General features: G+C 47.2%; 1 protein-coding gene across 6 annotated transcripts in view; it reads left to right on the top strand.

The window, feature by feature from the left end:
- HK2 (hexokinase 2) overlaps nucleotides 1–23,008 on the top strand; it is a 55,010-nt gene extending 32,002 nt beyond the window's left edge. For 3 of the 6 annotated variants that reach the window (XM_017648529.3, XM_037027227.2, XM_073242051.1), the window contains exons 4-18: nucleotides 1,874–1,993; nucleotides 2,595–2,690; nucleotides 3,501–3,600; nucleotides 4,146–4,329; nucleotides 6,631–6,786; nucleotides 7,962–8,240; nucleotides 9,535–9,839; nucleotides 11,179–11,327; nucleotides 11,571–11,690; nucleotides 15,179–15,274; nucleotides 15,741–15,840; nucleotides 15,938–16,121; nucleotides 17,393–17,548; nucleotides 18,792–19,025; nucleotides 20,753–23,008. In XM_017648529.3, coding sequence (XP_017504018.2) covers nucleotides 1,874–1,993; nucleotides 2,595–2,690; nucleotides 3,501–3,600; nucleotides 4,146–4,329; nucleotides 6,631–6,786; nucleotides 7,962–8,240; nucleotides 9,535–9,839; nucleotides 11,179–11,327; nucleotides 11,571–11,690; nucleotides 15,179–15,274; nucleotides 15,741–15,840; nucleotides 15,938–16,121; nucleotides 17,393–17,548; nucleotides 18,792–19,025; nucleotides 20,753–20,897 — 2,424 coding nt within the window. In that variant the 3' untranslated portion in view covers nucleotides 20,898–23,008. Of the gene's footprint in view, nucleotides 1–1,873; nucleotides 1,994–2,103; nucleotides 2,139–2,594; nucleotides 2,691–3,500; nucleotides 3,601–4,145; nucleotides 4,330–6,630; nucleotides 6,787–7,961; nucleotides 8,241–9,534; nucleotides 9,840–11,178; nucleotides 11,328–11,570; nucleotides 11,691–15,178; nucleotides 15,275–15,740; nucleotides 15,841–15,937; nucleotides 16,122–17,392; nucleotides 17,549–18,791; nucleotides 19,026–20,752 lie in introns of those variants that run through there. The other 3 variants (XM_017648530.3, XM_017648527.3, XM_073242078.1) reach the window with 2 other exon arrangements.
- Nucleotides 23,009–26,820: the final 3,812 nt, after the last annotated feature.

The following is a 26,820-nucleotide window of genomic DNA, read 5'->3' as shown; positions in this document are numbered from 1 at the left end:
TGAAATAGCTGTAGATGCCTAGTGGCTACTGTATTGGGCAGTGCATTATTTAATGCCTGTTCATTGTCTCTCTTTATTTTTTCCTGCCTCTTCCTGTTGGCAGCACAATTGGAAGAGAACAGTGAACCGGAATGAGTGAGGGGAAACCATCTCGCATTCCGCCTTCGAAAGCTCCCACTCCCTCCATGTCTGGTGATTGGCCTCATCTCTTTGTACAGCTTCTGCAACTTTCTTTTTCTGGATAAAAACTAGTTACACTAAAGATTGTTTTGACTAGAGTACCAACAGAAGGTACTGGGGGTTTGTTTAACCATATTGTAAATTTTGGCTTCCATCAGCTTCCCATCAGAAGAATAGAACTTGCTGACTATGTGTCTAGATACCCTATTTACATATTAAAATACTTGCCCTCTACTTAAGGGAGTTGACATCTGTGTACTGGTGAGTGAGCCCTGTCACTGCCTGCCTTTGCTGTTGAGAATGTTTTGGTTTGGAGATTGAGTTTCAGCATTTGCTGAGGTTAATTTTGCAATGTGATCAGATAGAGGGACGGGACTGGTGCAGGAAGTTCAGTTAGAGCTGCCCACCTATGTGAGGGTGGCCTTGTCTTCCTGGATCCCTTCTACTGAGCATACTCCAGATATCTGCGGAGCTGGTGGGCCTCTCAATCTACCTGCCACCCCAGCCTCTCAGTTCCCTTGTAATGCAAATACTTTTTGTGGTTTAGTGTAGGGGTTCTCAAGCCACTACTTCAGGGTCACTTTGAGGGCCCAACCCCACAATTTCTGATTTGGCAGGTTTGGGTTTCGACCCTAAGACCTGCACTTCTAACATGATGGTGGGGATGCTGCTGGTCCAGGTCCACACTTCGGGAATGCTGGATTAGTGGAGACTCTTGCTCCTGCCTGGAGAGGAAAAGGAATGTGGTCCTCTTCCACCCACTTTGGGTTTAGAGCTTTGCCATCTGGTCAACCTTTGCTTACACTTTGCACCTCAGCGCCCCTGGCCTCAGTCTTTAAGCACCTGAAGGTGTCACCAACTTGTCTTTGAGGATGCTGGGTAGGCAAAAGGAAGCCATGGGTCTGTGGGTTTTGGATTGATTGAAAGCCTGGGTGACTGTAAATACAGCTTTTTCTTAGGTGTAGGATTTTTCTTAGGAGTTGCAGGTCCTTCTTAGCATGGTTGTGAGGTTGCCCATCCACAAAACTCTGTTCATTCTTCAGCACTCTTCATGGGCTCACTGGGTGTTCCATTTTGAAGATAGAAAAAAAAAGATAGCTTATTTGAATTGCCCCCAGGAAAGTAGTTTTCTGGAGTGGAGGAAAAATCTAAAAGTTACTTATATTTTTATTAAGTTGTTGACATTCAATCAGAATGCCAACAGAGAATGTCCCATCCCCCCGCCCCCATTCACAAGAGATGGGGATGCTAAAATACTTCTTGGCAGTGAGATGAGCTGCCCTTTCTGGTAAGACCATCAGCTGTGCATCCATGTCAAGGGGGGTTCTGACAGTGCCACCAAAGGATGTTCTATTCCCAGGGCATGAGATGACTTTCTTATTAGCTTTGGCTGTGATTTCTCCTACCTCACAGTCTTCTTTTGACAGTGGTTTGGATAAATCGCTTAAGTGGAAGATAGTATTTAATAAGCACTAATGTTATGCTCTTATATGTATTGACTCATTTAATCATTTTGGTAACTCTGTGAGGGCTGTTATAGTTATCACCCCTATTTTACAGATAAGCAATTAAGACTTCAGAAGGGATACATAGCTTGCACACATTAGACTAGTTACTTTCTGAGCCAAAGCCGATGCTCTTCATCTCTGTTATCCTGCCTCCCTGCTCATCTTCCTGTGCTGTGTGCCCGTAGCTATTTGACCACATTGCCGAATGCCTGGCTAACTTCATGGATAAGCTGCAAATCAAAGAGAAGAAGCTCCCCTTGGGTTTTACCTTCTCATTCCCCTGCCACCAGACGAAACTAGACGAGGTAAGATGAGTTGTTTGTATACTTCTGTGCTTCACTCTTCGGGCAGGAGGACTGGGAAGAACTCTTGAGCCACCTGCTGCTGTCATGTTGGAGATGGCTCTGATGGTGGTGTGGACGAGGTCTGAGTGTGGGAGCTGTGTCCTGGGTGAGTGTGTGTGGGTGTGAAGAAGTATCAGAGAAGGAGGTCTTCATCACCCTCTCCTCAAAGGACAGTGCAACCCCACACACATTGCATGTTGTCATATCTCTCTTAGGGAAACAGGAATGAGAAAATAGTTAGGAATTCCTTTAATCTAAAGTATTATAAAGGTCCTTAGAAGAAAGATGTCTGGGGAGTTAATGACGAAAGGGTACAGTATCTTATTCTGGCAGTCCTATACCTGCATTTTCCACTTCCTGGGGGCAGTAGATCCTGAAGGAATAATTCATTTGATCTCCTTTCTGGCTCTTTGGTGGGAACTTAGTCTCTCCTTCCTAGGCTAGTCAGGAAGCAGTGGTGCACTAAACTTAAGCCCCGTGGCAGAATTCTCCACCAGTGATTGTTTGGGGGTATGGTCTGAGTCTGTAAGGAATTGGTGTTCATTCCTTGGTCTTTTTCCAGAGTTTCCTGGTGTCGTGGACCAAGGGGTTCAAGTCCAGTGGTGTGGAAGGTAAAGATGTGGTTACTCTGATCCGAAAAGCCATCCAGAGGAGAGGGGTGAGTAGGGGGAGCAGGGGTGGGGAGGCAGGAACTTGGGTCCAGAGGCTCTTTACATTCTTTTGGGTCCATTCTGAAGTCTTTCCCAGTCTGTCCTCAAGTCAGTGTGAGAATTGTTTGTTGGTCTTAAAGAGAGGTTTTCTTCCTTCCCATTATGCCTACCCAATAATATTTTTTAATTTTTAATTTTTTTCCAGTTTTATAGAGGTATAATTGACATAGGGTGCTGTATAAGTTTGAGGTATACTGCATAATGACTTGGCATGCATATACTGCAAAATGATTATACCACACCAGTGAGCTTACATAAGATCAGATATCTTTGGGGTCTCCTGATTAGCAGGATAGAGAGCACTTAGCCTTGGTGCAAGAGAAATCCTTTAGTCTTTAACCCGAAGAAGACCTGAATATCATTTTCAAGTAAAGTTGGGATGATGTTGGCATTAGGGTGGAATGGGGCAGAGAGAACATCAAGACAAAGGAATTGTTGCAGAAGGAGTCATGGGGATGGAGGGAGAAAGAAACGAGGAAAGAGAAGGAGACAGTGACAAGATGGGCTCATCTCAGCACAGTGATGGCTGTAAACTAGACCATAGCGCTGCAGTCCTCTGTGTGAGGACAGCAGGGTGGGTAGTGAGTCGCTTCTGTAAGACTAGTTCTGGACCTGGTTTCCAGCTCCAACCTGCTCTGGCTCCAAGTAGGATTGGTAAGGGCAGCCCTGTTGCTCCTGAGCTGTGTGTCCTGCTGGTCTTCTATCTTCTGGGACCTGTCTGTGATGGAGAAGGACAGAGACCCCTTTAATCTCTGCAGGACTTTGATATTGATATTGTGGCTGTGGTGAATGACACCGTTGGGACCATGATGACCTGTGGCTATGATGACCAGAACTGCGAGATCGGCCTCATTGTGGGTGAGTGAGCCCTGGGCGTCAGGGCTGGTGCAGGCCTGCGGGGGGCGTGGGAGCCTGGAGGAGAGGAGGCGTCCATGGCCTGGGTGGTCCTCGTACTTCCTGTTAGAAGATGATGGGGTTGAGTGAGCCCTGGGCGTCAGGACCGGTGCTGCCGGCGGAGGGTGTGGGAGCCGGGAGGAGAGGAGGCATCATTGGCCTGGGTGGTCCTCGTGCTTCCTGTTAGAAGATGACGGGGGTGAGCCCTGGGTGTCAGGGCCGGCGTGGGCTGGCTGTGGGCATAGGAGCCAGGAGGAGAGGAGGCGTCCATGGCCTGGATGCTCCTCTGTGCTTTCTCTTTGATGATGATGGTACGATCATGTGGGAGGGCTGAGCCAGGACTTTTGGGGTTGGGGATGGCAGTGTATTGGACCGTGTTGGGATGCTCCGGGAGCCTGCTCTGAAGAATCCCAGCCACCTTGGGCAGTCTCAGGATGGTGGGCTAAGAAGGAGAGGGGGCTCCAGAGAGGATGTGCGGGCGGGAGCTGAGCAGCCCCTTGGTTTGGCAGGTACGGGCAGCAATGCCTGCTACATGGAGGAGATGCGGCACATCGACATGGTGGAGGGTGACGAGGGGCGGATGTGTATCAACATGGAGTGGGGGGCCTTTGGTGATGACGGCGTGCTTGACGACTTCCGTACTGAGTTTGACCAGGAGATCGACATGGGCTCCCTGAACCCTGGGAAGCAGCTGTGAGCAGCGCGCCCCCCGGTGTGGGGGTGGGCTTGGGAACTGAGGCTGTCCTCCAGAAGAGTCATTTTATGTAACATTCTGAGTGTGTGGTCCTGTTCTTTCTTTCCACCTTCAATTTGTAAGTTGTCCCTAGAAACAGTCTGTGGGCCACATAAGAAGATTCGGGTTGAGATGGCCAAGATTAGGGTCTCTGAAAGCTCCTTCTGTGGCGCCCACCCTGGTCACTGCCCAGAGGATGAGGCTGTGACTGTTGGCTCCTAATTACTGGCTGAGGCTCTGATTCAGACCTCCCGTAGAGCTGCCTGAGAAAGGCTGGACCCCACAGAGCTCCAGTGCTTCCTGCCCTGGCTGCAGGTAGACTCGAGGCCTGCAGAAAAGCTGGCTAAGGAACCTCCTTGGCGGCCCTCCCTGGACCCGTGGCCCAGCCAGGTTCCTGGGTGGACTGGAGGAGGGCCTCCAACATTTTGGACCTTGAATGTTATACTTTCCAGCCTGGTCAAACTTGGTTTTGACTCAGAAACCATTATTTCACTCCCACAAACATTTGCCAATTCCCATTAAAGATCTTGAAACAGGATTATTGCAAGTTCTGTGGGCAATTGCAAAAATGTTTTGTGCAAGACAGCTTTTCACCAGCTTGGTGGTAGGGAGCCTTTTCTTTCTGGGAAAGTCCTTGCTTCCTCAAAGCATGGTTTATTTAAGTCACAAGCTTCTCTCATATGTTGAAATGTGAGTCCATTTACTTATAACTTTCATAGGAACATACTGGCTGTGTCTGCCTGTGGATGGTGGGAAATTAATGGACTGAAAAGTCACTTGCTCAATGCTTCCATGAATGAGGCATGCCCAAGCCACTCTAAGGAGCTCTATGCCCTTTGAAGTGTCAGGAGACAGAATTGCCAGGCCGCTCTTAGTAACATACTGCTGGTTTAGCCTTAGATAAGTCACGGGAGGACATATACTGACGTGTCAGCCAAGGTAGCCCTGAAGTCATGATCGGGCTCATGCGGGAACTTTTCTTCACTCTTTGTTTCTAAATAAATATTTTCCAAACACTGACTAACACAAAGTGTTTTTAAAAACTGGAATAAAAGCTTTAAGAAACGACCCACACCTCGGAGCCCCACTGGCCCCCTCCCCTTATCTCCTCCCATAGAACCAGATATTTCAGACAAGTGCAGAAGCAGACACCTGAGTCCCTCACTCCTGAAGCCAGGCTGCCTCCCAGGCAGTGTGCCTGAGCTGGTGCTTAAACATGCTAAATGCACCCTCTGCTCAAGCAGTTTGGCCAGCTCTGCCCTTAGCTCCAGTTCTGCCATACCTGGCCTTGGGTCTTGAGCAAGTTACCTTCTGAGGGCCTGGCTTCCTCCCTTCCACACCCTTGCTCTGGGCCTCCTCGCTGAAGCGCTGCCTAGTTAGTGCCCACAGGCTCTAGGTGCCTCTTCTCTCTAGGACCCAAATCCTTTCTGAGCTACCAAGAAAGGGCCTAATTTTGGCCAAGAAGAATTTTAAGGGCTTGGTTTCTCTGGTTACCTTGTGTGAGCCAGAAAGACTATCTTCTAAAGAAAACAGCATCACCTAGTGTTGAAAAAATAAACTACCCAAATACCCTCAGCTTGGAGACATGCCTCTGCTTTTCTAAAACATGCCTTTGTCTTGTCACCTGCCTGCTCAGAAACTTCCAAGATGTCTCACTCCCAGATTCCTGAGACCATTTGACACCTAGACCTCCTTCCTGCCTGTCCAAACCTGCCCTCAAATCTTGCTCCATCACACCATCAGCTCCACCCAGGGTTTTTTTTCATGCTGTTTTCTTAGGAATCCATAAATGTCCTTGCAAGGGGAGGGGCAGTACAAGGACATGAGTTGCTGGGCCTGTCCCCCACATTTAATCAGACTGACTTCCTTTTCCTCTTGTAAATAAATATTGAGGTTCTATATATAAGGTTCATTTTAAAAACGCATTTCCTTGCTAGAGAAAAATTTGTACACAAGCACTACCTTACATGTACCTTACTTTACCTAAAATTCAGGCTGCTCCAGAATGTTCCACATTCTCTGGATGTGTAGTTTGGCTGCCAAAGGCACTCCGTGCCGCTGCAGAGAAAGCCCCAGTTCCCTGGCCCCTCCTGCCCCACTGGAGCCTGTGCTTCTCTGCACACCTCATTTCCAGTCAGTGCCACACACATTAACACTTAATTGTGTGCCTGCCCTGTGTGTACGTGCTGCCTCCACAGGGGAGCTGTGAGTTCATTGACAGCAGGGAATTTACTGATTTTATGGTGTGTATCTCCCTACAGATTTGAGAAGATGATCAGTGGGATGTACATGGGGGAATTGGTGAGGCTTATCCTGGTGAAAATGGCCAAGGAGGAGCTGCTTTTCGGGGGGAAGCTCAGCCCAGAACTCCTCACCACTGGCCACTTTGAGACCAAAGATGTTTCCGATATTGAAGGGTAAGCTTTTGGGGCCTTCTCTGTTCACTGGGTCCCCAAAAGAGTGGACAGGCAGTTGGGGAATGAGTAAAGGCACTGGACATTAGAATGTGGACAGCAAGAGAGTCTTGCTCAGGATGGGACATGGCGGGCCTGTGGTTTAATTTCACTTACCAGATAGTCTTGTCCGTTTTGGGTGTGCTGACTACCAAAGTGACTCAAGGTGTTGGAACACCTGGCCTCTGTGTGCAGGACTACTCCACTCACATTCCTGCCTGGCCATGGGGGCGTGGGTGTGGCTTAATGCTGGAGGCTCCTAGTGGACCCCTTACTGACTCATTTGCATCTATTTCCTTCCCCTTCTCCTGAAGCTCTGACATTTCATACTCTCTTGCCGGAAGGGCTCTATCCTGTCTCCTGCTTCATCCCAGAAAGCTGGGTCCTCACCCATTTAGTTCCAGTAGGTAGAGCTGAGGTCTGAATTTTCACAGTGCGGTTGGGATGGGAATGAGGATGGCCTGGTTTTTGTTTTTCAATGAACAATATCCAAGGAGCTAGACCTAGTTTTCTGTTCTCGAGACTTTCACTTGTCGCTTGGGGAGGCCCTTTGGGTGGATCAGGTGGTGGAGAGAGGGTGCCTTGGTACTAAAGGGAGCGGCGAAGCAGTTCACCCGAGTTTAAGTGGAGCTTCCTGAAGGAACTGTGCCTGCCTGGGGATGAGAGCACACACATTTGTGAGGCACTTAGCTCCCCTCAGAAGAGTCCCAGTCTTCTGGCACCAGCTTTCACACCGTCTTCAGCACAAGATAAAGCAGAGGCCAGTCCATTGTGAAGCACAGTGGACTGTTGGCTGCTTTGTAGAGAGAAAATAGGGTGGGCTCCACAGCTGCCACACACAGCCGGAGGTGGTTTGGCAGAGGTACTGTTCCCCAAGACAAGCAGACGTAGCACAAACTTACACATACATACAGTGTTTTCAGTCAGTGAAACTGTGTGTGTGTGTGTGTGTGTGTGTGTGTGTGTCTGGGAGTGGAGCCTCAGGTTGGCTGTGTTGTGTCCCCCAATGCCTCCACCTTGTTTTATGCCAATGGGGGGCTGAGCAGTGACGTGGGTACCTGTCCTTGCTGGGATGAGGCGTTTGCTGGAGCTGAGGGATTTCCTTGTCAGGTCACATGCCTGCCACCCTTGTGCCACAGGGAATTGGACATGTGCCCACCTGCTGCCTTCCTGTTTCCCAGGGAGAAGGATGGTGTCCGGACGGCCCGTGAGGTCCTGGTGCGGCTGGGCATGGACCCGACACAGGAGGACTGTGTGGCCACTCACCGGATCTGCCAGATCGTGTCTACACGCTCAGCCAGCCTGTGCGCCGCCACGCTGGCGGCTGTGCTGCAGCGCATCAAGGAGAACAAGGCCGGCAAGGAGCGGCTGCGCTCTACCATTGGGGTTGACGGCTCTGTCTACAAGAAGCACCCTCAGTGAGTCCACATCCTGGGAGTGACTGAGTGCCAGAGCAGTTGGGGGTCCTTGACAGGCTCAAGAGTGACCCCAGTGACCTCACAGGCCAACTCTGTTTTGCATTTGGGGATGGCTGAGATGGATCATGGATTTGAGGGGCTTTGTAGGAAAAAAGCCCCCAACTGGGCAAGTTGTCCCTGGCCTGGTGGGGGTAATTTCTGAAGGCTGCCAACAATGGCCTCTACTCGGGCTCTCCTGGCACAGGGGTCTTTCTGGCACCCTCTTGTATAAGAGAGATAGTGTCTTTCTATGTGCTTCTCTGACTCTCATTCAGGTGCTATTTCCTCTACCAGTGGCACTCCCAGTCCCATGGGTTACCAGCCTCTCTGGCTGACCTGGGTATTGAAATGATCCTGCCCTGCACTCTGTGTTTTGATCTCTTGGGTCATAAGCACCAAAATATTCAAATTTCAGTTGAGACATGGAAGATCTCTATTTTGCCCACTTCATTATCCCATTAATTTCACCTAATATGAGTGCCAAGGCAATGGGCCTTCATTAACTGAATTGATGCAGAAGGTCTTAGCCCTATTATTCCCTAGTTTCCAAGTCCAGTGCTTCAAACACTTGAAGGTGCACACAGATCACCTGGGGATATTGTTAAGAGGCAGATGCTGATTCATAAGGTCTGAGTTCAGTCTGAGATCCTGAATCTCTAACAGCCTCCACTGATGCACTGGCCCCCAGACCACAGCTGGAGTGGGGAGCGCTGGGGACCGTGGCTCCCAGCAGTCACCACTTAGAACTTCTTGATGAACATACCTATTATCTTTAGCTGTTCAGACATCTTTGGGATCATTGGCAGAAACTGGCCAAAGAGAGTCCAGAGTCCAGAAGACTGTTTCTACCATTTCTATTTTGGGTCTTTCCCAGGCATCATCGAGTGAAATGAGTAATGGAACGTGAATGGCGGTTGGTGTCAGAATCACCTGACTCCTTTGGGCTGCTCCAGCAAAGGGCTGACATATTGGGCAGAGGAGCTGTGGCCTGTGGGAAGAATATTATGTGACTGCACACAGGGGATAGTGGCATCCTAGAAGGATCCTTTCAGCAGGCATTAAGCCCAGCCAGGGTGGTCACAGTTGAAGATCTGAGCTTTTATACAGTCACCTTAAACTTAGGAAAGTGTGGGGAGAGGATCTCCACTCCTGCAGGTGCCTCCTGGCATGTGGGCTGGTGAGCTGGTGCCCCAGCCATGTGTACCACTGACCATAACCATGGACACTGTCTCATGCCCTATCTCCATGACTGCAGTTTCGCCAAGCGCCTTCACAAGACCGTGCGGCGCCTGGTACCCGACTGTGATGTCCGCTTCCTCCGCTCCGAAGATGGCAGTGGCAAGGGGGCAGCCATGGTGACGGCAGTGGCCCACCGGCTGGCTGACCAACATCGAGTTCGCCAGAAGACCCTGGAGCCTCTGAAGCTGAGCCGTGAGCAGCTGCTGGAGGTCAAGAGGAGGATGAAAGTAGAAATGGAGCGGGGTCTGAGCAAGGAGACTCATGCCACTGCCCCCGTCAAGATGCTGCCCACCTACGTGTGTGCTACCCCTGATGGCACAGGTACCTGGCAGGGCTGCCACCCAGCTCACCATGGTGGGCCCTCATCCTGGTGTTGATGCTCCGAGAGGTCTCCCTTAGCCTTAGCATTGGGTATTTAGGACAGAGCATGTTTCAAATAGAGTACAGGGTAATTCGAGTGTTCATCAAGGAATTCATTCCTCTGCTAAGAATTGAACAGTAATAATAGTAAATACTTATTGACTGTCTATAATATGTTAAGCACACCTCTAAGCATTTTACGTATATGAATTCATTTCATTTTTAATTGTTACAGAGATTAGTAGTTCATTTTGCTTATTAACAAACTGTTATGTTTGGCACAAAACTGAGGCACAGAGAGTTAAAAAAAACCCACCCAAGGCAGAAAACAGCAGAGCTGGTATTCAAACCCAGGAATTCTGGTTCCAGGGGCCAGCTCTTGTAAGCCCTAGGTCTGAGGTTGGCAAAGTAAGGCCCATGGGCTAAATCTGGCCCCAGTGCCTATTTTTGTAAATTTTTATTAGTACTCATCCATGCCCCTTTGTCTGCATATTGTTTAGGGTCACTTTGCACAACCACGGCAAACTCATGTGGTTGCAGCAGATACTATGATTCCCAGGCCCTGAAATGTTTACTGCTCAGCCCTTTGCAGAAAAAGATCACTGACCCCTGGTTTAGGTCTTGCAACCCAAGAAATGGCAGTCTTTCCCAATGCAGAGAAAATGATCACTGAGCAGGCCATCGTGGCGCAGTTGGTACAGGTTCCAGGCATAGAGGCTGGGACTTGGTCCCTACTCAACCCCCTTCTGGCTGTGTGGCTCTGAGCAAGTGACTCAGCCTAGCTCAGCCAGGGCTTGATACTCCTTCAGACGAGAATGCAAGCTTCCCTGCCAGGGCTACCCGAGGGTTGCCTGGGGACTGTGTGTGAGGCATCTAGCACATTTTGATTGGCCAACAAAGGAGGGTTTTCTCATTTAATAAGATTTCCCTTGAACTTCCTTTAAAGAGTTGTACTCTGCTGTTCCTTCCTTATTCTAGAACCTAACATAAGGTGGCCTTCAGTTCAGCATGAATGGCAGGCTTGGATATCTTTGAGTGTATGTACTGCTAATTCCCATGTCCTGCAGAGCCCATTGGAACTTCTGAGGCCTTGTCACTTGAACTCATGAGAACCACTTAGAAGCCAACAGGTTCCAGGGATCTTACTTTTTGTTAGTTGGATCTCATAGTCCATCACCAGGAGTTGTGGAGGAGATCCCAGGAGAGCTCCCCATCAGTAGAAGGTGCTTTAGATGCTCCCCGTCTGCTGTTGTGAAGCAGTGATGCCCTGACACATCGCCATTCTGGGTCTGTTTTCCAGAGAAAGGTGACTTCCTGGCCTTGGACCTCGGGGGAACCAATTTCCGGGTCCTGCTGGTGCGTGTGCGAAATGGGAAGCGACGTGGCGTGGAGATGCACAACAAGATCTACTCTATCCCACAGGAGGTCATGCATGGCACTGGGGATGAGGTGAGGCAGGGTGGCACCTCTGGTAGGGGACCCACTTCTCACCGGGGAGGACAGTGCTGTCTCTTCTCACCCATGGTTCCGGGGAAGGCTATGTGGGCCAGGGCCATATCCTGGTCTTTCCTCAGGTCTGTGCCTGAGCTTGCATTCCTTCTGGGTGGGGCCCTTGAGTTTGTGCTCAGACCCTGGGGGGGCAGTGTGCCCTGGCCTGGGCACCCTCCCTCAGAGCCCACCTTCTCCCTGCAGCTCTTTGACCACATTGTCCAGTGCATCGCTGACTTCCTTGAGTACATGGGCATGAAGGGTGTGTCACTGCCTCTGGGCTTCACTTTCTCTTTCCCCTGCCAGCAGAACAGCCTGGATGAGGTAACGGTACCTTCTTGGACAGCTCTCCTTTGCTGACTCTAACCAGCCAGGGTTTGGGGCAGGGGAGAAAGTTGAGCTGAGTGGGAGAAAGAAGGGCATAAGTGACCAGTAGTGAGGAGGGACCTGGTGAGTAAGTCAGAGCTGGTGTAGGTCTAGTAGGAAACAGTCTTTGGGATGATGCCAATCACAGTATTAACTATATTTTTTAGGCACTCTATGCCAGGACCATGCTAGGCTTCCTATGTGCGCTCTCTCATATAACCCTCACAGCAACCATATAAGGTAGGTGTTCACATACCCATTTTGCAGAAAGGAAAACAGCATCTCTATAGAGGTGCCAAGTACCTTGCACCAGATAAAGCTTAGGAGTGGCCAGGCCAAGATGTGAAGTCTCTTTGCCTGATGCTTGAGCCCATGCTCTTGATTATGCTCAACTGCCCCTCAGGCACTCGTTTTAGGACCAGGACATTTTCATTCATGTCCTGTGGTTTAGATGCCCTGGCACTTCTTTAGTCCCCCCTTTGCTTTTCATTCTCTTTCAGTTTGCCTTGGAAGAATGAAGCAGTTGATTGCAGATCTGGTGCTCCCAGTTTGGGATGTGGGTGTGTTGAGAAGCGTAGGAGACCTGAATAGGTTATGGTTGGGCTTGACCTGGTTCAATGACTGGTAAATTAGATGTCAGAATGCTATAATGTTGTTATTTAAGCAGTTGTTCCTTTGTCTCAGTTGGTCTAGAAGCTTTTATGCGTGCTACAAGTGGACACTGCTGTGGACGGAGTTGCCAGGTACAAAAGACATGGTTCCTGCTTTAGGTGATTACAGACCAACTGGGCTGGTGAAGGGAGCTCAGAAAAGCAAGAGCTGCTATTTGGAGTGTGGCACCAGTGGGATGCCAGAGCCCTGAGGATGTGCCGTGTGATGTTAAACTGAGCTTATGCTTGGAAAGCATGAGGGATACTTGGATCATCTAAGTCAGAAGGAGTTGATGGGGAAGAAAGGCGGGCAGGCCAGGCAGGAGAAGGGCATGCAGGTGGGACAAGTCACAGGTACTGTGAGCTGGCCCAGTGGTAAGAAAAAGCCAACATTGCCTACAAGGTCCCTGGCACAGCAGCCCATGTTGTTCAGCTGAGTTCTGTAAATGCTTCCTTTTCCTCCCCTCTGGGAGCTAAATATACCAGATGTACTAGTACAGTTAAGGTTTAGGACCTCCTGCAAAGAAAAAACCCTGCCTAACCCAGTGTTTCCAAACATATATCAATCAACATTTGTTCAGTGTTGCTTTCAGCTCTTCTTTTCTTTTTTTTTCCCTCCAGTTTTGAGGTGACATGTAACAGAATGTAAGTTTAATACATACGGCATAATGATTTGACTTATTTAACCTAGATCATGAAATGATCTTCACGATGTTTCAATAATGTCCATCATATCATATAGATGCAAGAAAATAGAAAAGGAAAAAAAAATTTTTTTTTCTCTTGTGATGAGAACTCTTAACAACTTTCAGGTATGCCAGAGTAGTTTAGCTGTCGGCACCTTGCTGTGCAGTACATATATCCCCAGTACTTACCTGTCTTATAACTGGAAGCTTGTACCTTTTGACCCCTTCCTCCAATTCCCTCTCTATAAGCTTTCTAATTCCTTTGCCTCAACATATTATTTTTTTCAGTGTCAGTGTACTGGGATTTCAACCTTCTCATTTGCATCAGTTTCCCAAAGGGAATTATCAAGCATGTGGATAAATAGTTATGTGATATTTAATGAAACATTACTTGTTATAACAGAGACATTTGAAATAAATCTAATGGTTCAACAGTCAAGAAATAGTTAACAAATTATGAGCCATTTACTGCCTCATAGCTGCAACTAGCTTTTTTAAAGAAATTTCAGTGATATGGGAAAATACTGGTATTAAAACTAAAAGCTTTTAAGAAAAATATTATCTCTGAAGAAACATACCAAAAATATGATTAATAGGAAGATAGAAATACAACACTCCAGTATATATACATCTACACTTTCCTACTGAAATATTTTTAAGCACACACATCTTGCTCTTCATGTCGAATATGTATTTATCTTTATATATTTATCAGGTGGCCCCAAGACACATTAGCTGTTTCTTCCTGAACTGTAGGATTCTAGGTCATTGTATTAGATTTATTCCCTGTGTTCTAAGTTTCTGCAAGGAGCATGTATTCAGTCTAGAACTGTAAAAAGTCAGAGCAGTAAGGCAGAAGCCAGGTTCTGTTGTTCTATCTTATCTGTAAGCAGGCTTCTGTTCTGGTGAGGCCATCCTGTTACGGGAAAATTAGATGCTGAGGCCCAGAAGTCTTCAGCTGCCTTGACTGACTGGTGGCCTGGGGCAAGTCTCCCTGGCGCTCGAGGTCTCTGCATGTCTTATTAAGGACCACTTGGAATGTTACTTGAACATTCTGTAAACTTGAGAGTGCCAAATAGAAAATTCTGTCAAGAGATGTGAAGCTAGTTTGTACACAATAAAGTTCAGTGGAGATAAGCACACAGTTGTTTGGATGGAGGTATGTAGACCAGAGCACTGACTGGTATAGTACTTGGTTTTTCCAAATCTCCTGGGATCTGAACACAGTGTGACATATCCCAGTTGACTTGTGATACCAGACTCCTGGGCCATGAAATGCAAGGCTGGTGAGCATGAGCAGTTGAGCAAGACCTGCAGAAGCCGTGAAAGTGAGTGGAAAGCAAGCAAACAGCCCTTTTATGGATTCTGGTCACACAGGAATGGGCTAGGAGTTCTTGACACTTGTTCTCTGCTGGGCTGCAGCAGCTAAGAGGGAACCATGGAACATTCTTGAGAAAGTTCTTCCATGTTCAAAGTCACCAGGTATCTGCTCCCAGAGGGCCCTGTGACATGGCGAAGGGCCATGTTAAAGGTGAGAGGCTTTGGCGGCTCTGAGGAGCCTGGAGTGCTTCCCTTACTGGGCGGTGGTGAGACCAGATGTCATCCCAACTACGGGCAGGGCCCTTGTTCACTCCACAATGGAGTTTAGAAATGAAGAGATATACTCCAACCCTTCTGATGTAAATAAATGGCTTTTCTCAGTGAAATAAATAGGTATATAGAACTCAAGTCACAGGCAGGGGCAGTGGTGTGGTGCTTACAGGCCCAACCATTACTGTTGGTGGGCCTGGGGTGAGTTCGCCCCTCCCACAAGCTGTGGGACCTGGGTGAATCACTCCAGAGCTGCAGTTACCTATAAAAGGGGCATGATAGATAAATATTTCACCAGTTTGCTGTGAGGATTAAATGATGGAGCCGCATGCATGGTCAGTGCTCAATAAATCCAAGTAAGTGAAACAGGTTAAGACTCCTTTGTGGATGAGATGATCGGTCTTGAAATGGAATCTGTATAACTTGTGAGATTAAGAACTAGAGGCACAGCCTGTGCCCTGGGAGAAACCTGGGAGCCCTTCTCTGAGATCCTCATCTATGCTCATGTTGTGATTTTTAGAGCATTCTCCTCAAGTGGACTAAAGGCTTCAAGGCGTCTGGTTGCGAGGGTGAGGATGTGGTCACCCTGCTGAAGGAAGCCATCCACCGGCGAGAGGTGGGAGAGACATGGCATGAGGCCCAAACTGGTCTGGTTCGGGAAGTGTGGGAGATGTTGAGCACATTTGCATTGGTTAGGGGGAAAATTAACTCAGTCCCTCAGCAATGACTGCACGTCCACTGCATGTCCAGCCCTGCCATTGGCCCCAGGGACTCAGGAATGACCGCAAACTCTCATACTATGTAAACAAACCTGTGGGCCTGTGCCAGGTGGAGTAGAGCTGTGATGAAGGATGAAGTGGTGCAAGGACAGAGTGAGTGGGGTAGGGAAGGGCGCTCTTTTAAATAGCACAACCAGCGAGGTCGCTCTGAGGAAGTGGCTTTGTTCAGAGACCTGATGAAAGTAGAATGAGTTGTGTGTATGAGATGGTCTGATAAACACACATAAATCTCCCTTGTGAGCATCTGAAGGGAGAATATTGCAGTTCCTCTGTGGACTAGGGGGTCTGCTTTTGCCCTCTTAGGAGTTTGACCTGGATGTTGTTGCTGTGGTGAATGACACAGTCGGGACTATGATGACCTGTGGCTATGAAGACCCTCACTGTGAAGTCGGTCTCATTGTGGGTGAGGCCCTGGGCTGTCCTTGCTGCGCTGTGACCCACAGCTTGGGGTGGGTGGGAGGACAGGGCTGGGTGAGGCCCTGACCTCGTGTGATTGGCAGGCACAGGCAGCAATGCCTGCTACATGGAGGAGATGCGGAACATGGAGCTGGTGGACGGCGACGAGGGGCAGATGTGTGTCAACATGGAGTGGGGGGCCTTTGGGGACAACGGATGCCTAGATGACTTACGCACAGAGTTTGATGTGGCTGTGGATGAGCTTTCTCTCAACCCTGGCAAACAGAAGTAGGTACCTGAGTGCGTGTGGCCCTGGCACGTGTCCACAGAATTGGCGGGTGATGAGTGAGCAGATCCTTCACCACAGCAAATCCCAGGGCACTCGTTCGCTTGAGATGCTAATAGAAGAGATTTCCTTGGAGAAAGTTCTGGGTTAAATCCTTTTTCCCTTTTGGACTATGACGCTTTCAAAGTCCAGTTGGGAAAACAAATCACAACAGTTAGAAGTTGCCAGGAGAATATCCTACAGGGAATGGGTCACATAGGTTTTAGAGACTGAAAGGGAACACTGAGGAGCACAGAGTTAATGTAAGAAGCGGCCCCCACTACCCCGACTGAGAACAGGTCAGAGAGTGTTCAAATCTGGGTTACGGACAGTGAAGAAAAACAGACAGTTGAGCCACTGGCTGCTGCCAGGGTGCAGAAGTGTAGCCCTCTCAGGCAGCACCCACAGGGACAGGAAGCCGCGGGGAACAAGCTCTTCCTCCTCCTCCATCCAGCCGCTGTGTGGCGCCCCCTATTGCCAGGGCTGGACAAGTCGCCAGCCCCTAGTATGTGGGGTGGGGTGGGGCAGCTCTGAGCCAAGAAACAGTAAGTGTAAGATTGAGCACACTTCATGTTAGGAAGATGTATGTAGTGTCTTCTGGGGATTAATCAGAGACCATAGTTCTGCAGAATATACTTTGTCAAGAGCAGAGGTCACAGGCTAAAAGGCCTCAGAGGCCATACAGGTGTATGTATTCATTAAAGGGGAAGGGGCAAGATAAGATGGAGTGGCTATGGGGTCTTGGTTGGAGCTGGTGACCAACTTTTCTAGAGGCAGCGTGCAGAGCCAAAAGACCCTCATGCCACTTTTAGCTGTGGCAGGACAGGGTCTCTAGCTGGCACTAGTTATTGAAGTGATACTGATTAGATTGCAGAGAAATCATGCTAAATGCCTAGTACAGTTAAGAATTGAGACTCGGCGTCCTACCCTTTTCCTGGAAGTGTGGTGGGGTTTGGGTATGGATTCTTTCTTGAATTGGGAATAAGCCTTGGAAAGGAGACTAGCCCAGAAGGTGGGGCCAATCTCGAGGACCCTCCTGGGACTTCAGGCAGTGTGGTCAGTTCTGATGAAGGCTGTGGTGTGTGCACACCAGAAATCCTGCCCGAATCAATCAAGTAGCATTTCTTTTCCCACATGGGAAATTTGCATGCCCCTACCTTCTAATGCATTGGCCGTCTCAGCACATCCCACCGCCTTCCTACTTAACCTCTACAAACCTTACCCACGTTAACAGGTTCGAAAAAATGATCAGTGGCATGTACTTGGGTGAGATTGTCCGAAACATCCTCATTGATTTTACCAAACGTGGGCTGCTCTTCCGTGGCCGCATCTCAGAGCGGCTCAAGACAAGGGGAATCTTTGAAACCAAGTTCCTGTCTCAGATTGAGAGGTAAGAATTTAGGTCCCAGTGTAGGGTGGGACCATATCCACCTTCACATGGACAGACTGAAGGATTTCCATAGCTCAAGTAAGATCAGGTCATGTCTTACCTAAGGGTCATTTTAGTAGCAAACACATTGTATCTATAATGCTTATGTAAAGAATCTTATGGATGCTGGTATTTTAAGGACAAATACCTAGCATTCTCGTGAAAAATCGTGCTGAGCTGGCATGAGCCCATGAAAAAAATGTCACATTGTTGGGTTTTAGACTAACCATCAAAGGTAGATAGATACATGCTCATAGGCATAAATTGGAATGCACAGAGGAAGGTAATCTTTTAAAGCATTTATGCTCAGAGGGAGGGTTCTTACCTGTCAGCTACAGTAAAAGGGCAACCAGGATTGCATGACGGCAGTGCAGAAATACGCTGTGCAGCCGCTCACCAGACAAGGCCTCTGGTCTCATGGTAGAAAAGTCTGCCTCATGAGAGCAGTGAATTTCAGAGCCCCTTGAAAATGAATGCTGTGCATTCCTCACAGGCTGTGTAGAAAAACAGGAATTGGACAACTGATATGAGTGGGGCCCTAGGGCATTTATCTGTACTGGTGAATAGAAAGAATACATTCTAGTTGGCATGTCTGTGTGCAAGAAGATGATTCCAGGCTTCTAAAATAGTTCCCTTTATACAATAGGATTTCTTTCTCCTTACAATTTTATTTACATTTGTTCTGTAAATAGTACACCAGTAGATCTGAGAACAACATGGGTTGGGGGCAGGGGTCGAAATAGAGCAGGGATCTAATGTCGGGGGCTGGTACTTGTCCTGCTGACTCATGAATACCAGTGAGAAAATGGCTATGAAGAGCTTTGCCACATACAAGCATTATCACTGTCTTTATTATTTCTAAATGAGTAGCATGCATCGACAGTGACTTTCCTTCCATTTTGAGTGTCAGTTTTGTAGTTGCAGTGCCCTACCTTGCCTGGGCAAAGTGGAACAGGGAGCTGTTTCTTCTAAGTGTTGCTGTCACACTCAGGAAGAGTCTCTGTGGTCCAGTGGGACAAACACAGGACCCTGAACTTTGTTCAAGAACGGGAGCCACCTCTCAGGGCAGCGGCCTTTCTGCCCTGTTCCCAGATAGCTAGGTCCCCAGGGAACCTCTCCTAATAAAGGAGCTGGTCCCTGGGGTGGCAGGCCACCAGCCCCTCTTACGTGTGACTGACCGCTTGCCATCTCCCTCTCGCCTCAGCGACTGCCTGGCCCTGCTGCAGGTCCGCGCCATTCTGCACCACTTGGGGCTCGAGGGCACCTGTGACGACAGCATCATTGTGAAGGAGGTGTGCACTGTGGTGGCACGGCGGGCAGCCCAGCTTTGTGGCGCAGGCATGGCCGCCGTTGTGGACAAAATACGAGAAAACCGGGGGCTGGACACTCTCAAAGTGACAGTGGGCGTGGATGGGACTCTCTACAAGCTACATCCTCAGTGAGTGCCTGACCTCCACTCCCCCGTCCATCTTTCTCCCTCCATCTCTCTGTTCTTCCTTGCTTTCCCTTCTGCCTTATTTTACAGCAAATGATCAGACATTCTGAAGAGTGTATATAATGATATAATGTGTTTATTTTGACTTAAAGATTGACTACCAGAAGTAGGCCTGCATTGTACTGAGCGTGGAAGCCCCCCTGAGTCCCTCCCCAGCACACCCTCCCCTCTTCCCTGGAGGAGGAAGTCGATGGCGGCTCAGTCCCTTGCTCCCTTTTGTATGTCTGTATGTGTTAGTTCTGCCTGGTTTTGGACTTGCCATCCTGGAGACTCGTGTAGCCTCTCTTCTTTGTGACTGGCTTTCCCCAGACAGCATCTATGGTTTTGAGATGCATCCATGTGGACGTTTGCAATTGTCGGTCATTAATTTTTGGGGCTGGGCAGCATACTGTAGTTCATCCTATGGCTAATGGATATTTGGATTATTTCTAGTTATAAACAGTGCTCCTGTGAACATTCTAGTAAACAAAGTGGAATTCTGGAGCAGGATTTCTTTCTGCAATCTAGAGTGAGGGCTGGCAGATTACAGCCATAACTGTTTTTGTAAATACGGTTTATTGGAACACAGCCCCACACACTCATTTTATGCATTGTCTGTGGCCGCTCTAAAGTTGGTGCACAAAGCTGAGAGCATATCTACCATTTGGTGCTTTATAGAAAAAGTGTCATGTCATTGCCTCCTCCTAAGTATAAAAATGCTAAATTCTCTTTTAATTGTTTTCCTATCTTTCTCCGTCTCTGCTCCTTTCTCTCTTCTCTTCAACCGTTTATCTTCTCACTTCTTCATTCATTTGCATATGGTTTGAATAAATTACTTTGAAGTCAGGAGAGCTCCAGTTTCTTTCCCCTGGAAGCTCTTCAGCTCAAAGTTAAAAGAACAGAGCTGTGTGCCTGGCCTGGGTGGTGGTAGGTGGGATGGAGTGAGGATAGACTGACCCCTCAAATGACTTGTTGCCTGCTCTCACCGTGATTGGTTCAAGGAGTTGAGAGACTTGCCCAGAGTCTGTAATTAGTGAAAAGAGTGGCCCTTGAAGAAGTTGTAAGGCCTTTTCCTTGGTGATCAGTATCTCTGAAAATAGGAGTGTCAGTGTCAGATAAGAACTGGGGTGGCAGGAGCCGAGCTATTGGTTTCACAGATGGGGCCGGCCATCCTGACCCTGCTGTGCTGGGGCAGATGATGACAGTCCCTTTCTCTAGCCCCGTATCAAAATGATCTGTCCCATCATGAAGTCCCATCTAAGCCTGCTCCTTTTATCTTTAATGGCATTTTGAGCTAGACGTGAGTCCATACTCTCGGAAAATAGAATGTGTGGGGCTTTGTCCTTCCCTCCAGACCTTATCAACATACTTGCAGCTTCCATGACTTCTCTTTCCCTGATTAGTTTTAAGAACACAATTCCCCAGAATCTCAGACAGTTGTCCCACAGTTGAATCTTAGCTCCTTACTTGCCTCATGTGGCATAGATTTTGGGCAGATGGCCAGCCTCTCCGAGCCTCGTTTTCCGATACACAGTACACAGTAAGTGTCTAATATGTGGCAGCTTGTCAACCTCTTCCCCACTTTAACCACTCCTGGGCTTCCAGCCTCACTTCTTACAGTCTCATCTCTGAGGACACAAGTCAGTCATGACTAAGGTCTTCTTTCTGTGTTCTCCTCCCAACCTCTCCAGCTTCGCCAAGGTGATGCATGAGACTGTAAAGGACCTGGCTCCGAGATGTGATGTGTCCTTCCTGGAGTCAGAGGATGGCAGTGGGAAGGGTGCAGCTCTCATCACTGCTGTGGCCTGCCGCATCCGTGAGGCTGGACAGCGATAAAGTCCATGGGAAGAGACTGCCTTTGCTTCCTCCTGTTCCCTGCTTTAAGTTATCAGATGCCGTCCCTTGTGTCACAGACAGACCCCTTGGCTTTCCCTTGGCAGAGAGGACCCTGTCGCTTGGGGTTTTGTCTCTTCCTACTCACTGGAAAGTTAGGTGCCCAGGCCTTGTCCCTCCTGAGATAAATACAATTGGAAGTAAGGATTTGTCCACACTTGTCACAACCATTCCCATTGTTTCTTAAAACTGAAAACAAATTTTTAACTTTAGTAGACCCCCTGGCCAAATTCCATGTCCCTGTAGAATCCCTATAGGATGGGGACATTAAATGAAAAGATACCGTTGCTTCACCTTGGACCCAGACATTTCTAGATGGATAGCATCCCCCAGCATGGAGGTTGGTACTGTTTCACCTCTCAGTTCTTGGGGGTCTCCACTAACTTGAGTCTGGTTCTTTCACAGGCAGAACGTGGGTGGTGAGGGAGAGGCAGCAGTGGAGGGAAATCCATGGAGTCCATGGGTGGCCATGTGGCTGTGCCTCTTCAGTCTCAGCCTCGAGCATTTGCCTGGTGGGCTCCTGTGGATGTTGTCCCTGGAAGCAAAGCATCCTAAGTTGGAGCAAGCAAAACGGAAGCCCCAAGTTGATGCATCCTGCGAATGGGCTTGTTTTCACATCTCCTCGTGGGTTCATGAGTTATCCATGAGAAATGGACCTTTGGGAGAGGGACTTCTTTGGTCTGTTTTTAAATTTTTTTCTTGCAGAAGTGGAAACAACTGTATTTTCATCTTAATTTATGTTTGAAATGTATTTAGTTCATGAAGTACATTTGCTCCCTCATCTTGACACTGTATGTAATGTATTTATATGTTAATTTGTTATGTATATAGACACACAAGGTTTCCTCATTAGTAGATTAGTATAGTTAAAGGATAGAAGGCGAGATATGGACTGGTTACTAGAAATACCTCATTCGCCTGCAGGAAGAGAAGGGGAGCCTCTTCAGAGTGAGTGAGCCAATGGGCAAACAGCCCTTCCTGGCTCCTTTCCCTGCAGAATGAGAGAGGCAGAGCCTGTGCCCTGAAGAAGCCACAGCATCTATGGCTACTCTGTCTGGAGACTGCGCCGGGACAATATCACATTGGATGCTAACCAAAGGAGATGGCAATCGTTTCAAACAGACTCATTGTTCAGGAAACTACATCCTTAGGGCTGTCAGTAGTATTTTAAATCTCTAACAAGACAAAGGAAGCTACCAAAAACATTTTAAAAAGTTGTGTTTAACTCTTGATAGCAAAACCAAACCAAAATAATTGAACAAACAAAACCTCAGGGACAACACTTTGGGTGGATTTGTGACCTCCTCACAAAATCGGTTTTCTAAATGTCTTATAAGAAGCCTTTGTTTTCCATGTCCGGTGTGTACTGGCTTCTCTAGGCTGAGCTGTTTTTATACACGGTAGGTATTTATTTCAAACATCTGGGGGTGGGAGTGGCATAAAGCCTTCCAGACCCTATTTTCAAGAGAGTGCAGTTGATTGTGAATCTGAAAGCCCACTTGCCCTAAAATACACATACCCACACACATCAAGCCTGAATACTAAACGATAGAGGAAATGCCTTGTGGCACTATTGAATATGATGCAAGGATTCAAACAAATATGGTAAGATGCGACAAAAGCACCCAGTTTTTACACGTTCATCAAACTTGTACTGAGAAGAGTGTCTAGATTTAGGTATGCCTAAGAAATAGGTAGAAATTTTAACTTTTAAACTTGAAAAAGAAGCACCGTCTATGAGATTGCACATTTTCTTAAAGGTAGAGTTGTATGTATGACTATTAAATGTGTGTTGCTGGTTTCCAAAAAGGAATGCTGGAAAATGCATTTGAATGTTGGTCTTCCCACAAATAGGTGACAGTTCCTCGGTGACGCTGCTTTGCCTGATGTAAATACACTGAATATCCACCTTTGACTGGGATGTACTGCATAAGTGGATCTCAAATCCTCAAGCACTCAGTCTAGTGAAGATGTTGTCATGCACAATAAAGAACTAGTTGAATTAACTATGTAATGTTAACTACTATTAATAAATTTTAACATTTTTCAAAATACTCAGTGTGTGATTCATGAGCATTTTCAAGAGTGCAGTCATGTTTGGGGAGTAATTAGTGTTTTCTGGCCAGTCTGAACAATTGATGGGTGTTTCAATTTTGACTGCATGTGCTTGCATGGCGTCCAGCCAAGACTTGGCCTTGACTGCAGGTATTTCTCTTCCCAGAAATTCAGTCTTAATGGAACTGGAAGAGCGATGGCTTTTCCTAGGCTGTCTTTGAGCCTTTAGATTTCAAGCACCACTGAAGAACCATGCTGGTCTCTCCAGGCATGGGTGACTCGGATGCAGGACATAAAGCCCTTACGTGAACATCTAAAAAGCACTTGCCTGTATCAACTATAATTTAAAAGCAATTAATTAAAAAAATTAAAAAGCACTTGCCTCTGTCCTCTCCTTACTAACCTTTTCCCCCTCCTCATTAAGCAAAATACAAACCTGGGTAGTAAGTTTTACAAGTCCCTAGTGACACCTGCTGACATTGCCGTTGCATGTAACTGAGGGAGGAGGCTGACCAAGGCTAACAGGACGTAGGATAGCCCAAACACAAAATTCAGCCTCGCTAGTGGCGAGGGAAAAGACACTGAAATTAGATCTGATTTTTCTGACTTTGGATTGGGGAGGTGAGGAAGCATTCTCATGCACAAGAGGCATGATGTGCTTCCTGAACGTTCCCTTTGCTGTGCTGGACTGAGCACGCCAATGAGGTCTCTGTGGTAATGGCCTTTCCTCAGCAGCTCCACCTCATCACTCGCCCTGGGAGCAGCGGGCTGTGCAGGGCCAGCCATGGCAGGCTGCTGCTCAGGGCAGCTGTGGCTACTCGCCCTCCCAAGGTGGCTGCTGCCCCCACTGCAGGGCCTCAGGGAAGAGCTGCTCTCCATTACTTCCCCTTACTTCCCGACCCGTTATCATACTGGACAGATGCTGAGAAGGGACTGTTCTCAGCGTAACTTAAAACGGGTTCCTGCACTGGAGAGTCTGATCACAGTTTCCCTAGGGCTGCCTTCCTGCCCAACTCCTTCTCCTCCATGAGGGTCTTTCCCGTCTGGGGAAAACAGTTTCCTTCAAACAATGGACAGTCTTTCCCCACGTGGCTCGTGGCGTGGAAATCTCTCTTCTGGATTCCGCCAAGCCCATCACGCCTTCTGTTCTTTGTTGCTTTGTTTTCTGGAGTCTGGGCCCTAGGTGCCAAAAGCTGAATTACTCTCCTCAGTTCAGGGAATTTTCTAATCTTTGCAAGGAGCTTTCTTGCCTTTTTACTATCTTACTCCTTTTTATCCTCATGCCTCTTTCCCATTCTCCACTCATACGATCAGCAACCACACGATCATGTTGAAGTGCATCTTATTTTTGTGTCTTTGTGAAGCATATATTGTTTTTGCATGCATTCTTTTTTAATTTATAAAATGCTGTTGGCTGAAAGTCTTTGCTTTTTTTGTTTTTTCCCACTGTCGTGCCTTTAAAGACCCATAGATGCTCCTCTGTGCACATCTGACCCATTCCAGTTCCTGCATGTGTGCAGGCTGTTTCCCACCCACACTCGCAATGGTGAACACGTGATTGACTCTCCTCCGACCACAAGCATCATCACAGTGAGCGTCTTTGCCCACATCCCCTTCATCGTCTCTGATAATCTCTCTGGGCATGTACCCAGGAGCAGGACAGCTGAATTATAGGTTGTGTATGTGCTTAATTTGACCCCATACTGCCAAGTTATTCCCCTGAAACCTTGCCCCCAGCCTCTGTACCCCATTCCCTCCAGCAGAGAATCTCCAGCAACACAGGCCATTATCCAGCTTTCTAATTTTTATTAATGTGCCGAGTGTGAAGTGAGATTGTTTGTTGTTTTAACTCACATTTTTCTAACTACTATGAGTCTGAGCATCCCTTACATGTTTCTTGGCTTTTTAGGTTTGTGGCGGTTCATTGCCCATTCACACTGTTTGCTGATTTTTCATGCAGGCCTCGCTCTTCCTCCTTGCTGACTTGCCAGAGTCCCTCGTTTCATCTGGACGTCACTCTGCCTTCGCTTGAGGTAGGGTGAGAATCTCCTCTCACTCTGTTATTTTGGTCCACCTGCAACCTTGGCTGACAAGGAATCCTTTCTTTTGACATTATCAAAACCACCAATCCTTTTGTGTTTTTTTCCCCCTCATTTTTAGCCCACTAACATTGGCTTCTATTAGTTTTATTTAGTTTTACTTTTGACATGAAAGGGTTAGTGTAGAACCCTTAGGAAGTCCATTTTTCTATATAGTATCAGGTAGGGCCAATTTGTATTTTTATTTTTTTCATGTCAGTTGTGAGTTAGTCCGCCCTTTCCTGCTGATGGGTGACAGCTCTGAAATATGTTAAGTTCACAAAGGTCTGTCTCTGAGTGCTCCTTTCTGGTTCTTGAACCAGTAACACACTGTCCCATTTACCACGGCTTCCAGTGTGCCCTAATATCTAGCAAGGCAATTCTCCGCTATTTTCTTCCCTCAAAGTCAGCTGTGCTCTTCAAGATCCTCTATTCCTTCATGTAAATTTTAGGATAAGTTTATTGAACCTCTGAAAAATACCAGCTTACATTTTGACTGGAGTCGCAAAGAATTTACCGATTTTGAAGGTAGAACCGACCTGTCACGTGTTCACAAGAGCATGGAATATCTCTCTGTGTTTTTACAACCATCTCTGCTTTTTCTTAGGTTCACAGTTTTCTCTATAGAGACTTTGTGAATTACTGATTAAGGAACAATCCTCAGACAGTTCCTACTGTGCATAATCTTTGAGTTTTATTACATTTTCTGGTAGGTTATCACAAGGTTTCTCAACTTCGGCACTATTACCGTTTGGGGCTGGGTAATGCTCACTGTGAGGGCTGTCCTGCGCGGTGCAGGATGTGAGCCGCATTCCTAGCTTCCACCTATCTGAGGCCAGTAGCACTCCTTCCCTAGTTGTGATAAAATGTCGTCAGACATTGCCAAATGTTCCCTGAGGGTGGGGTTGCCACAGAAAACATGGAAACCCAGTATTTTATCTCCCAAACTGTATGGGACATGTTTTACCAAATTATTATTGCCTGAAATCCAAATTTAACTGAAATAAGAATGGCAATATCTTTAAAAATTTTAACTTGTTAAATTGATCAACTCTACCTGAGAGGCAAAATGGCTCTTAGGTGAGAACCACTGGCATAGAGCAACCTTAGAAATTTATTAAGTTGATCTTATTTTTGATAACCTTGCTCTATTTTGTTATTCATTTTAATGGGTTTTTTTATTCTGTTGGTTTGTCATTGTAGATGATCATACACTTCATAAATAATTGCAGTTTTATCTTTTCCTCCAACTCACTAAACCTCTTTTTTCCCCTTTTCTTCCCACATTGGTTAGACTCTTCAGCACTGTTATATAGTAGCAGTAATTGTACATTTTGGTCTAGTTCCCAATCCTAAAAGGAATGTGCCTAAATTCCTCCATTAGGAAAAATGTTTGATGTAGATTTTTGGGTACTGGCTTTAGGTACTTATTTATTCTTTATTCTATTCCTAGTTTGCTAAGATTTTTAATTATAAAATCTTAAATAGATGTTGTACTACATTAAATGCTTTTTCTGCATCTATTGAAAGAGATGCATGGGTTTCCTACTTTAGTCTACTGTGATGAATAACTTTTATGCATTCTCTGGTAAATCTTCCTTTATTGCTGGGATAAACTATATCTTTTAGTACATGTTAGATTATTCAGCCAGTATTTTATTTTTTGCATTCTCATTCATAAGTGAAGTGGGCTTACCTTTTTTTCCTTTGTAGTGTCCTGATCTGGTTTTGAG

Source organism: Manis javanica, chromosome 1 (assembly GCF_040802235.1).
Source record: "Manis javanica isolate MJ-LG chromosome 1, MJ_LKY, whole genome shotgun sequence".
Classification (NCBI taxonomy): Eukaryota; Metazoa; Chordata; class Mammalia; order Pholidota; family Manidae; genus Manis; species Manis javanica.
The sequence above is the reverse complement of the archived record's forward strand: the minus strand, read 5'-3'. Positions and strand labels throughout refer to the sequence as shown.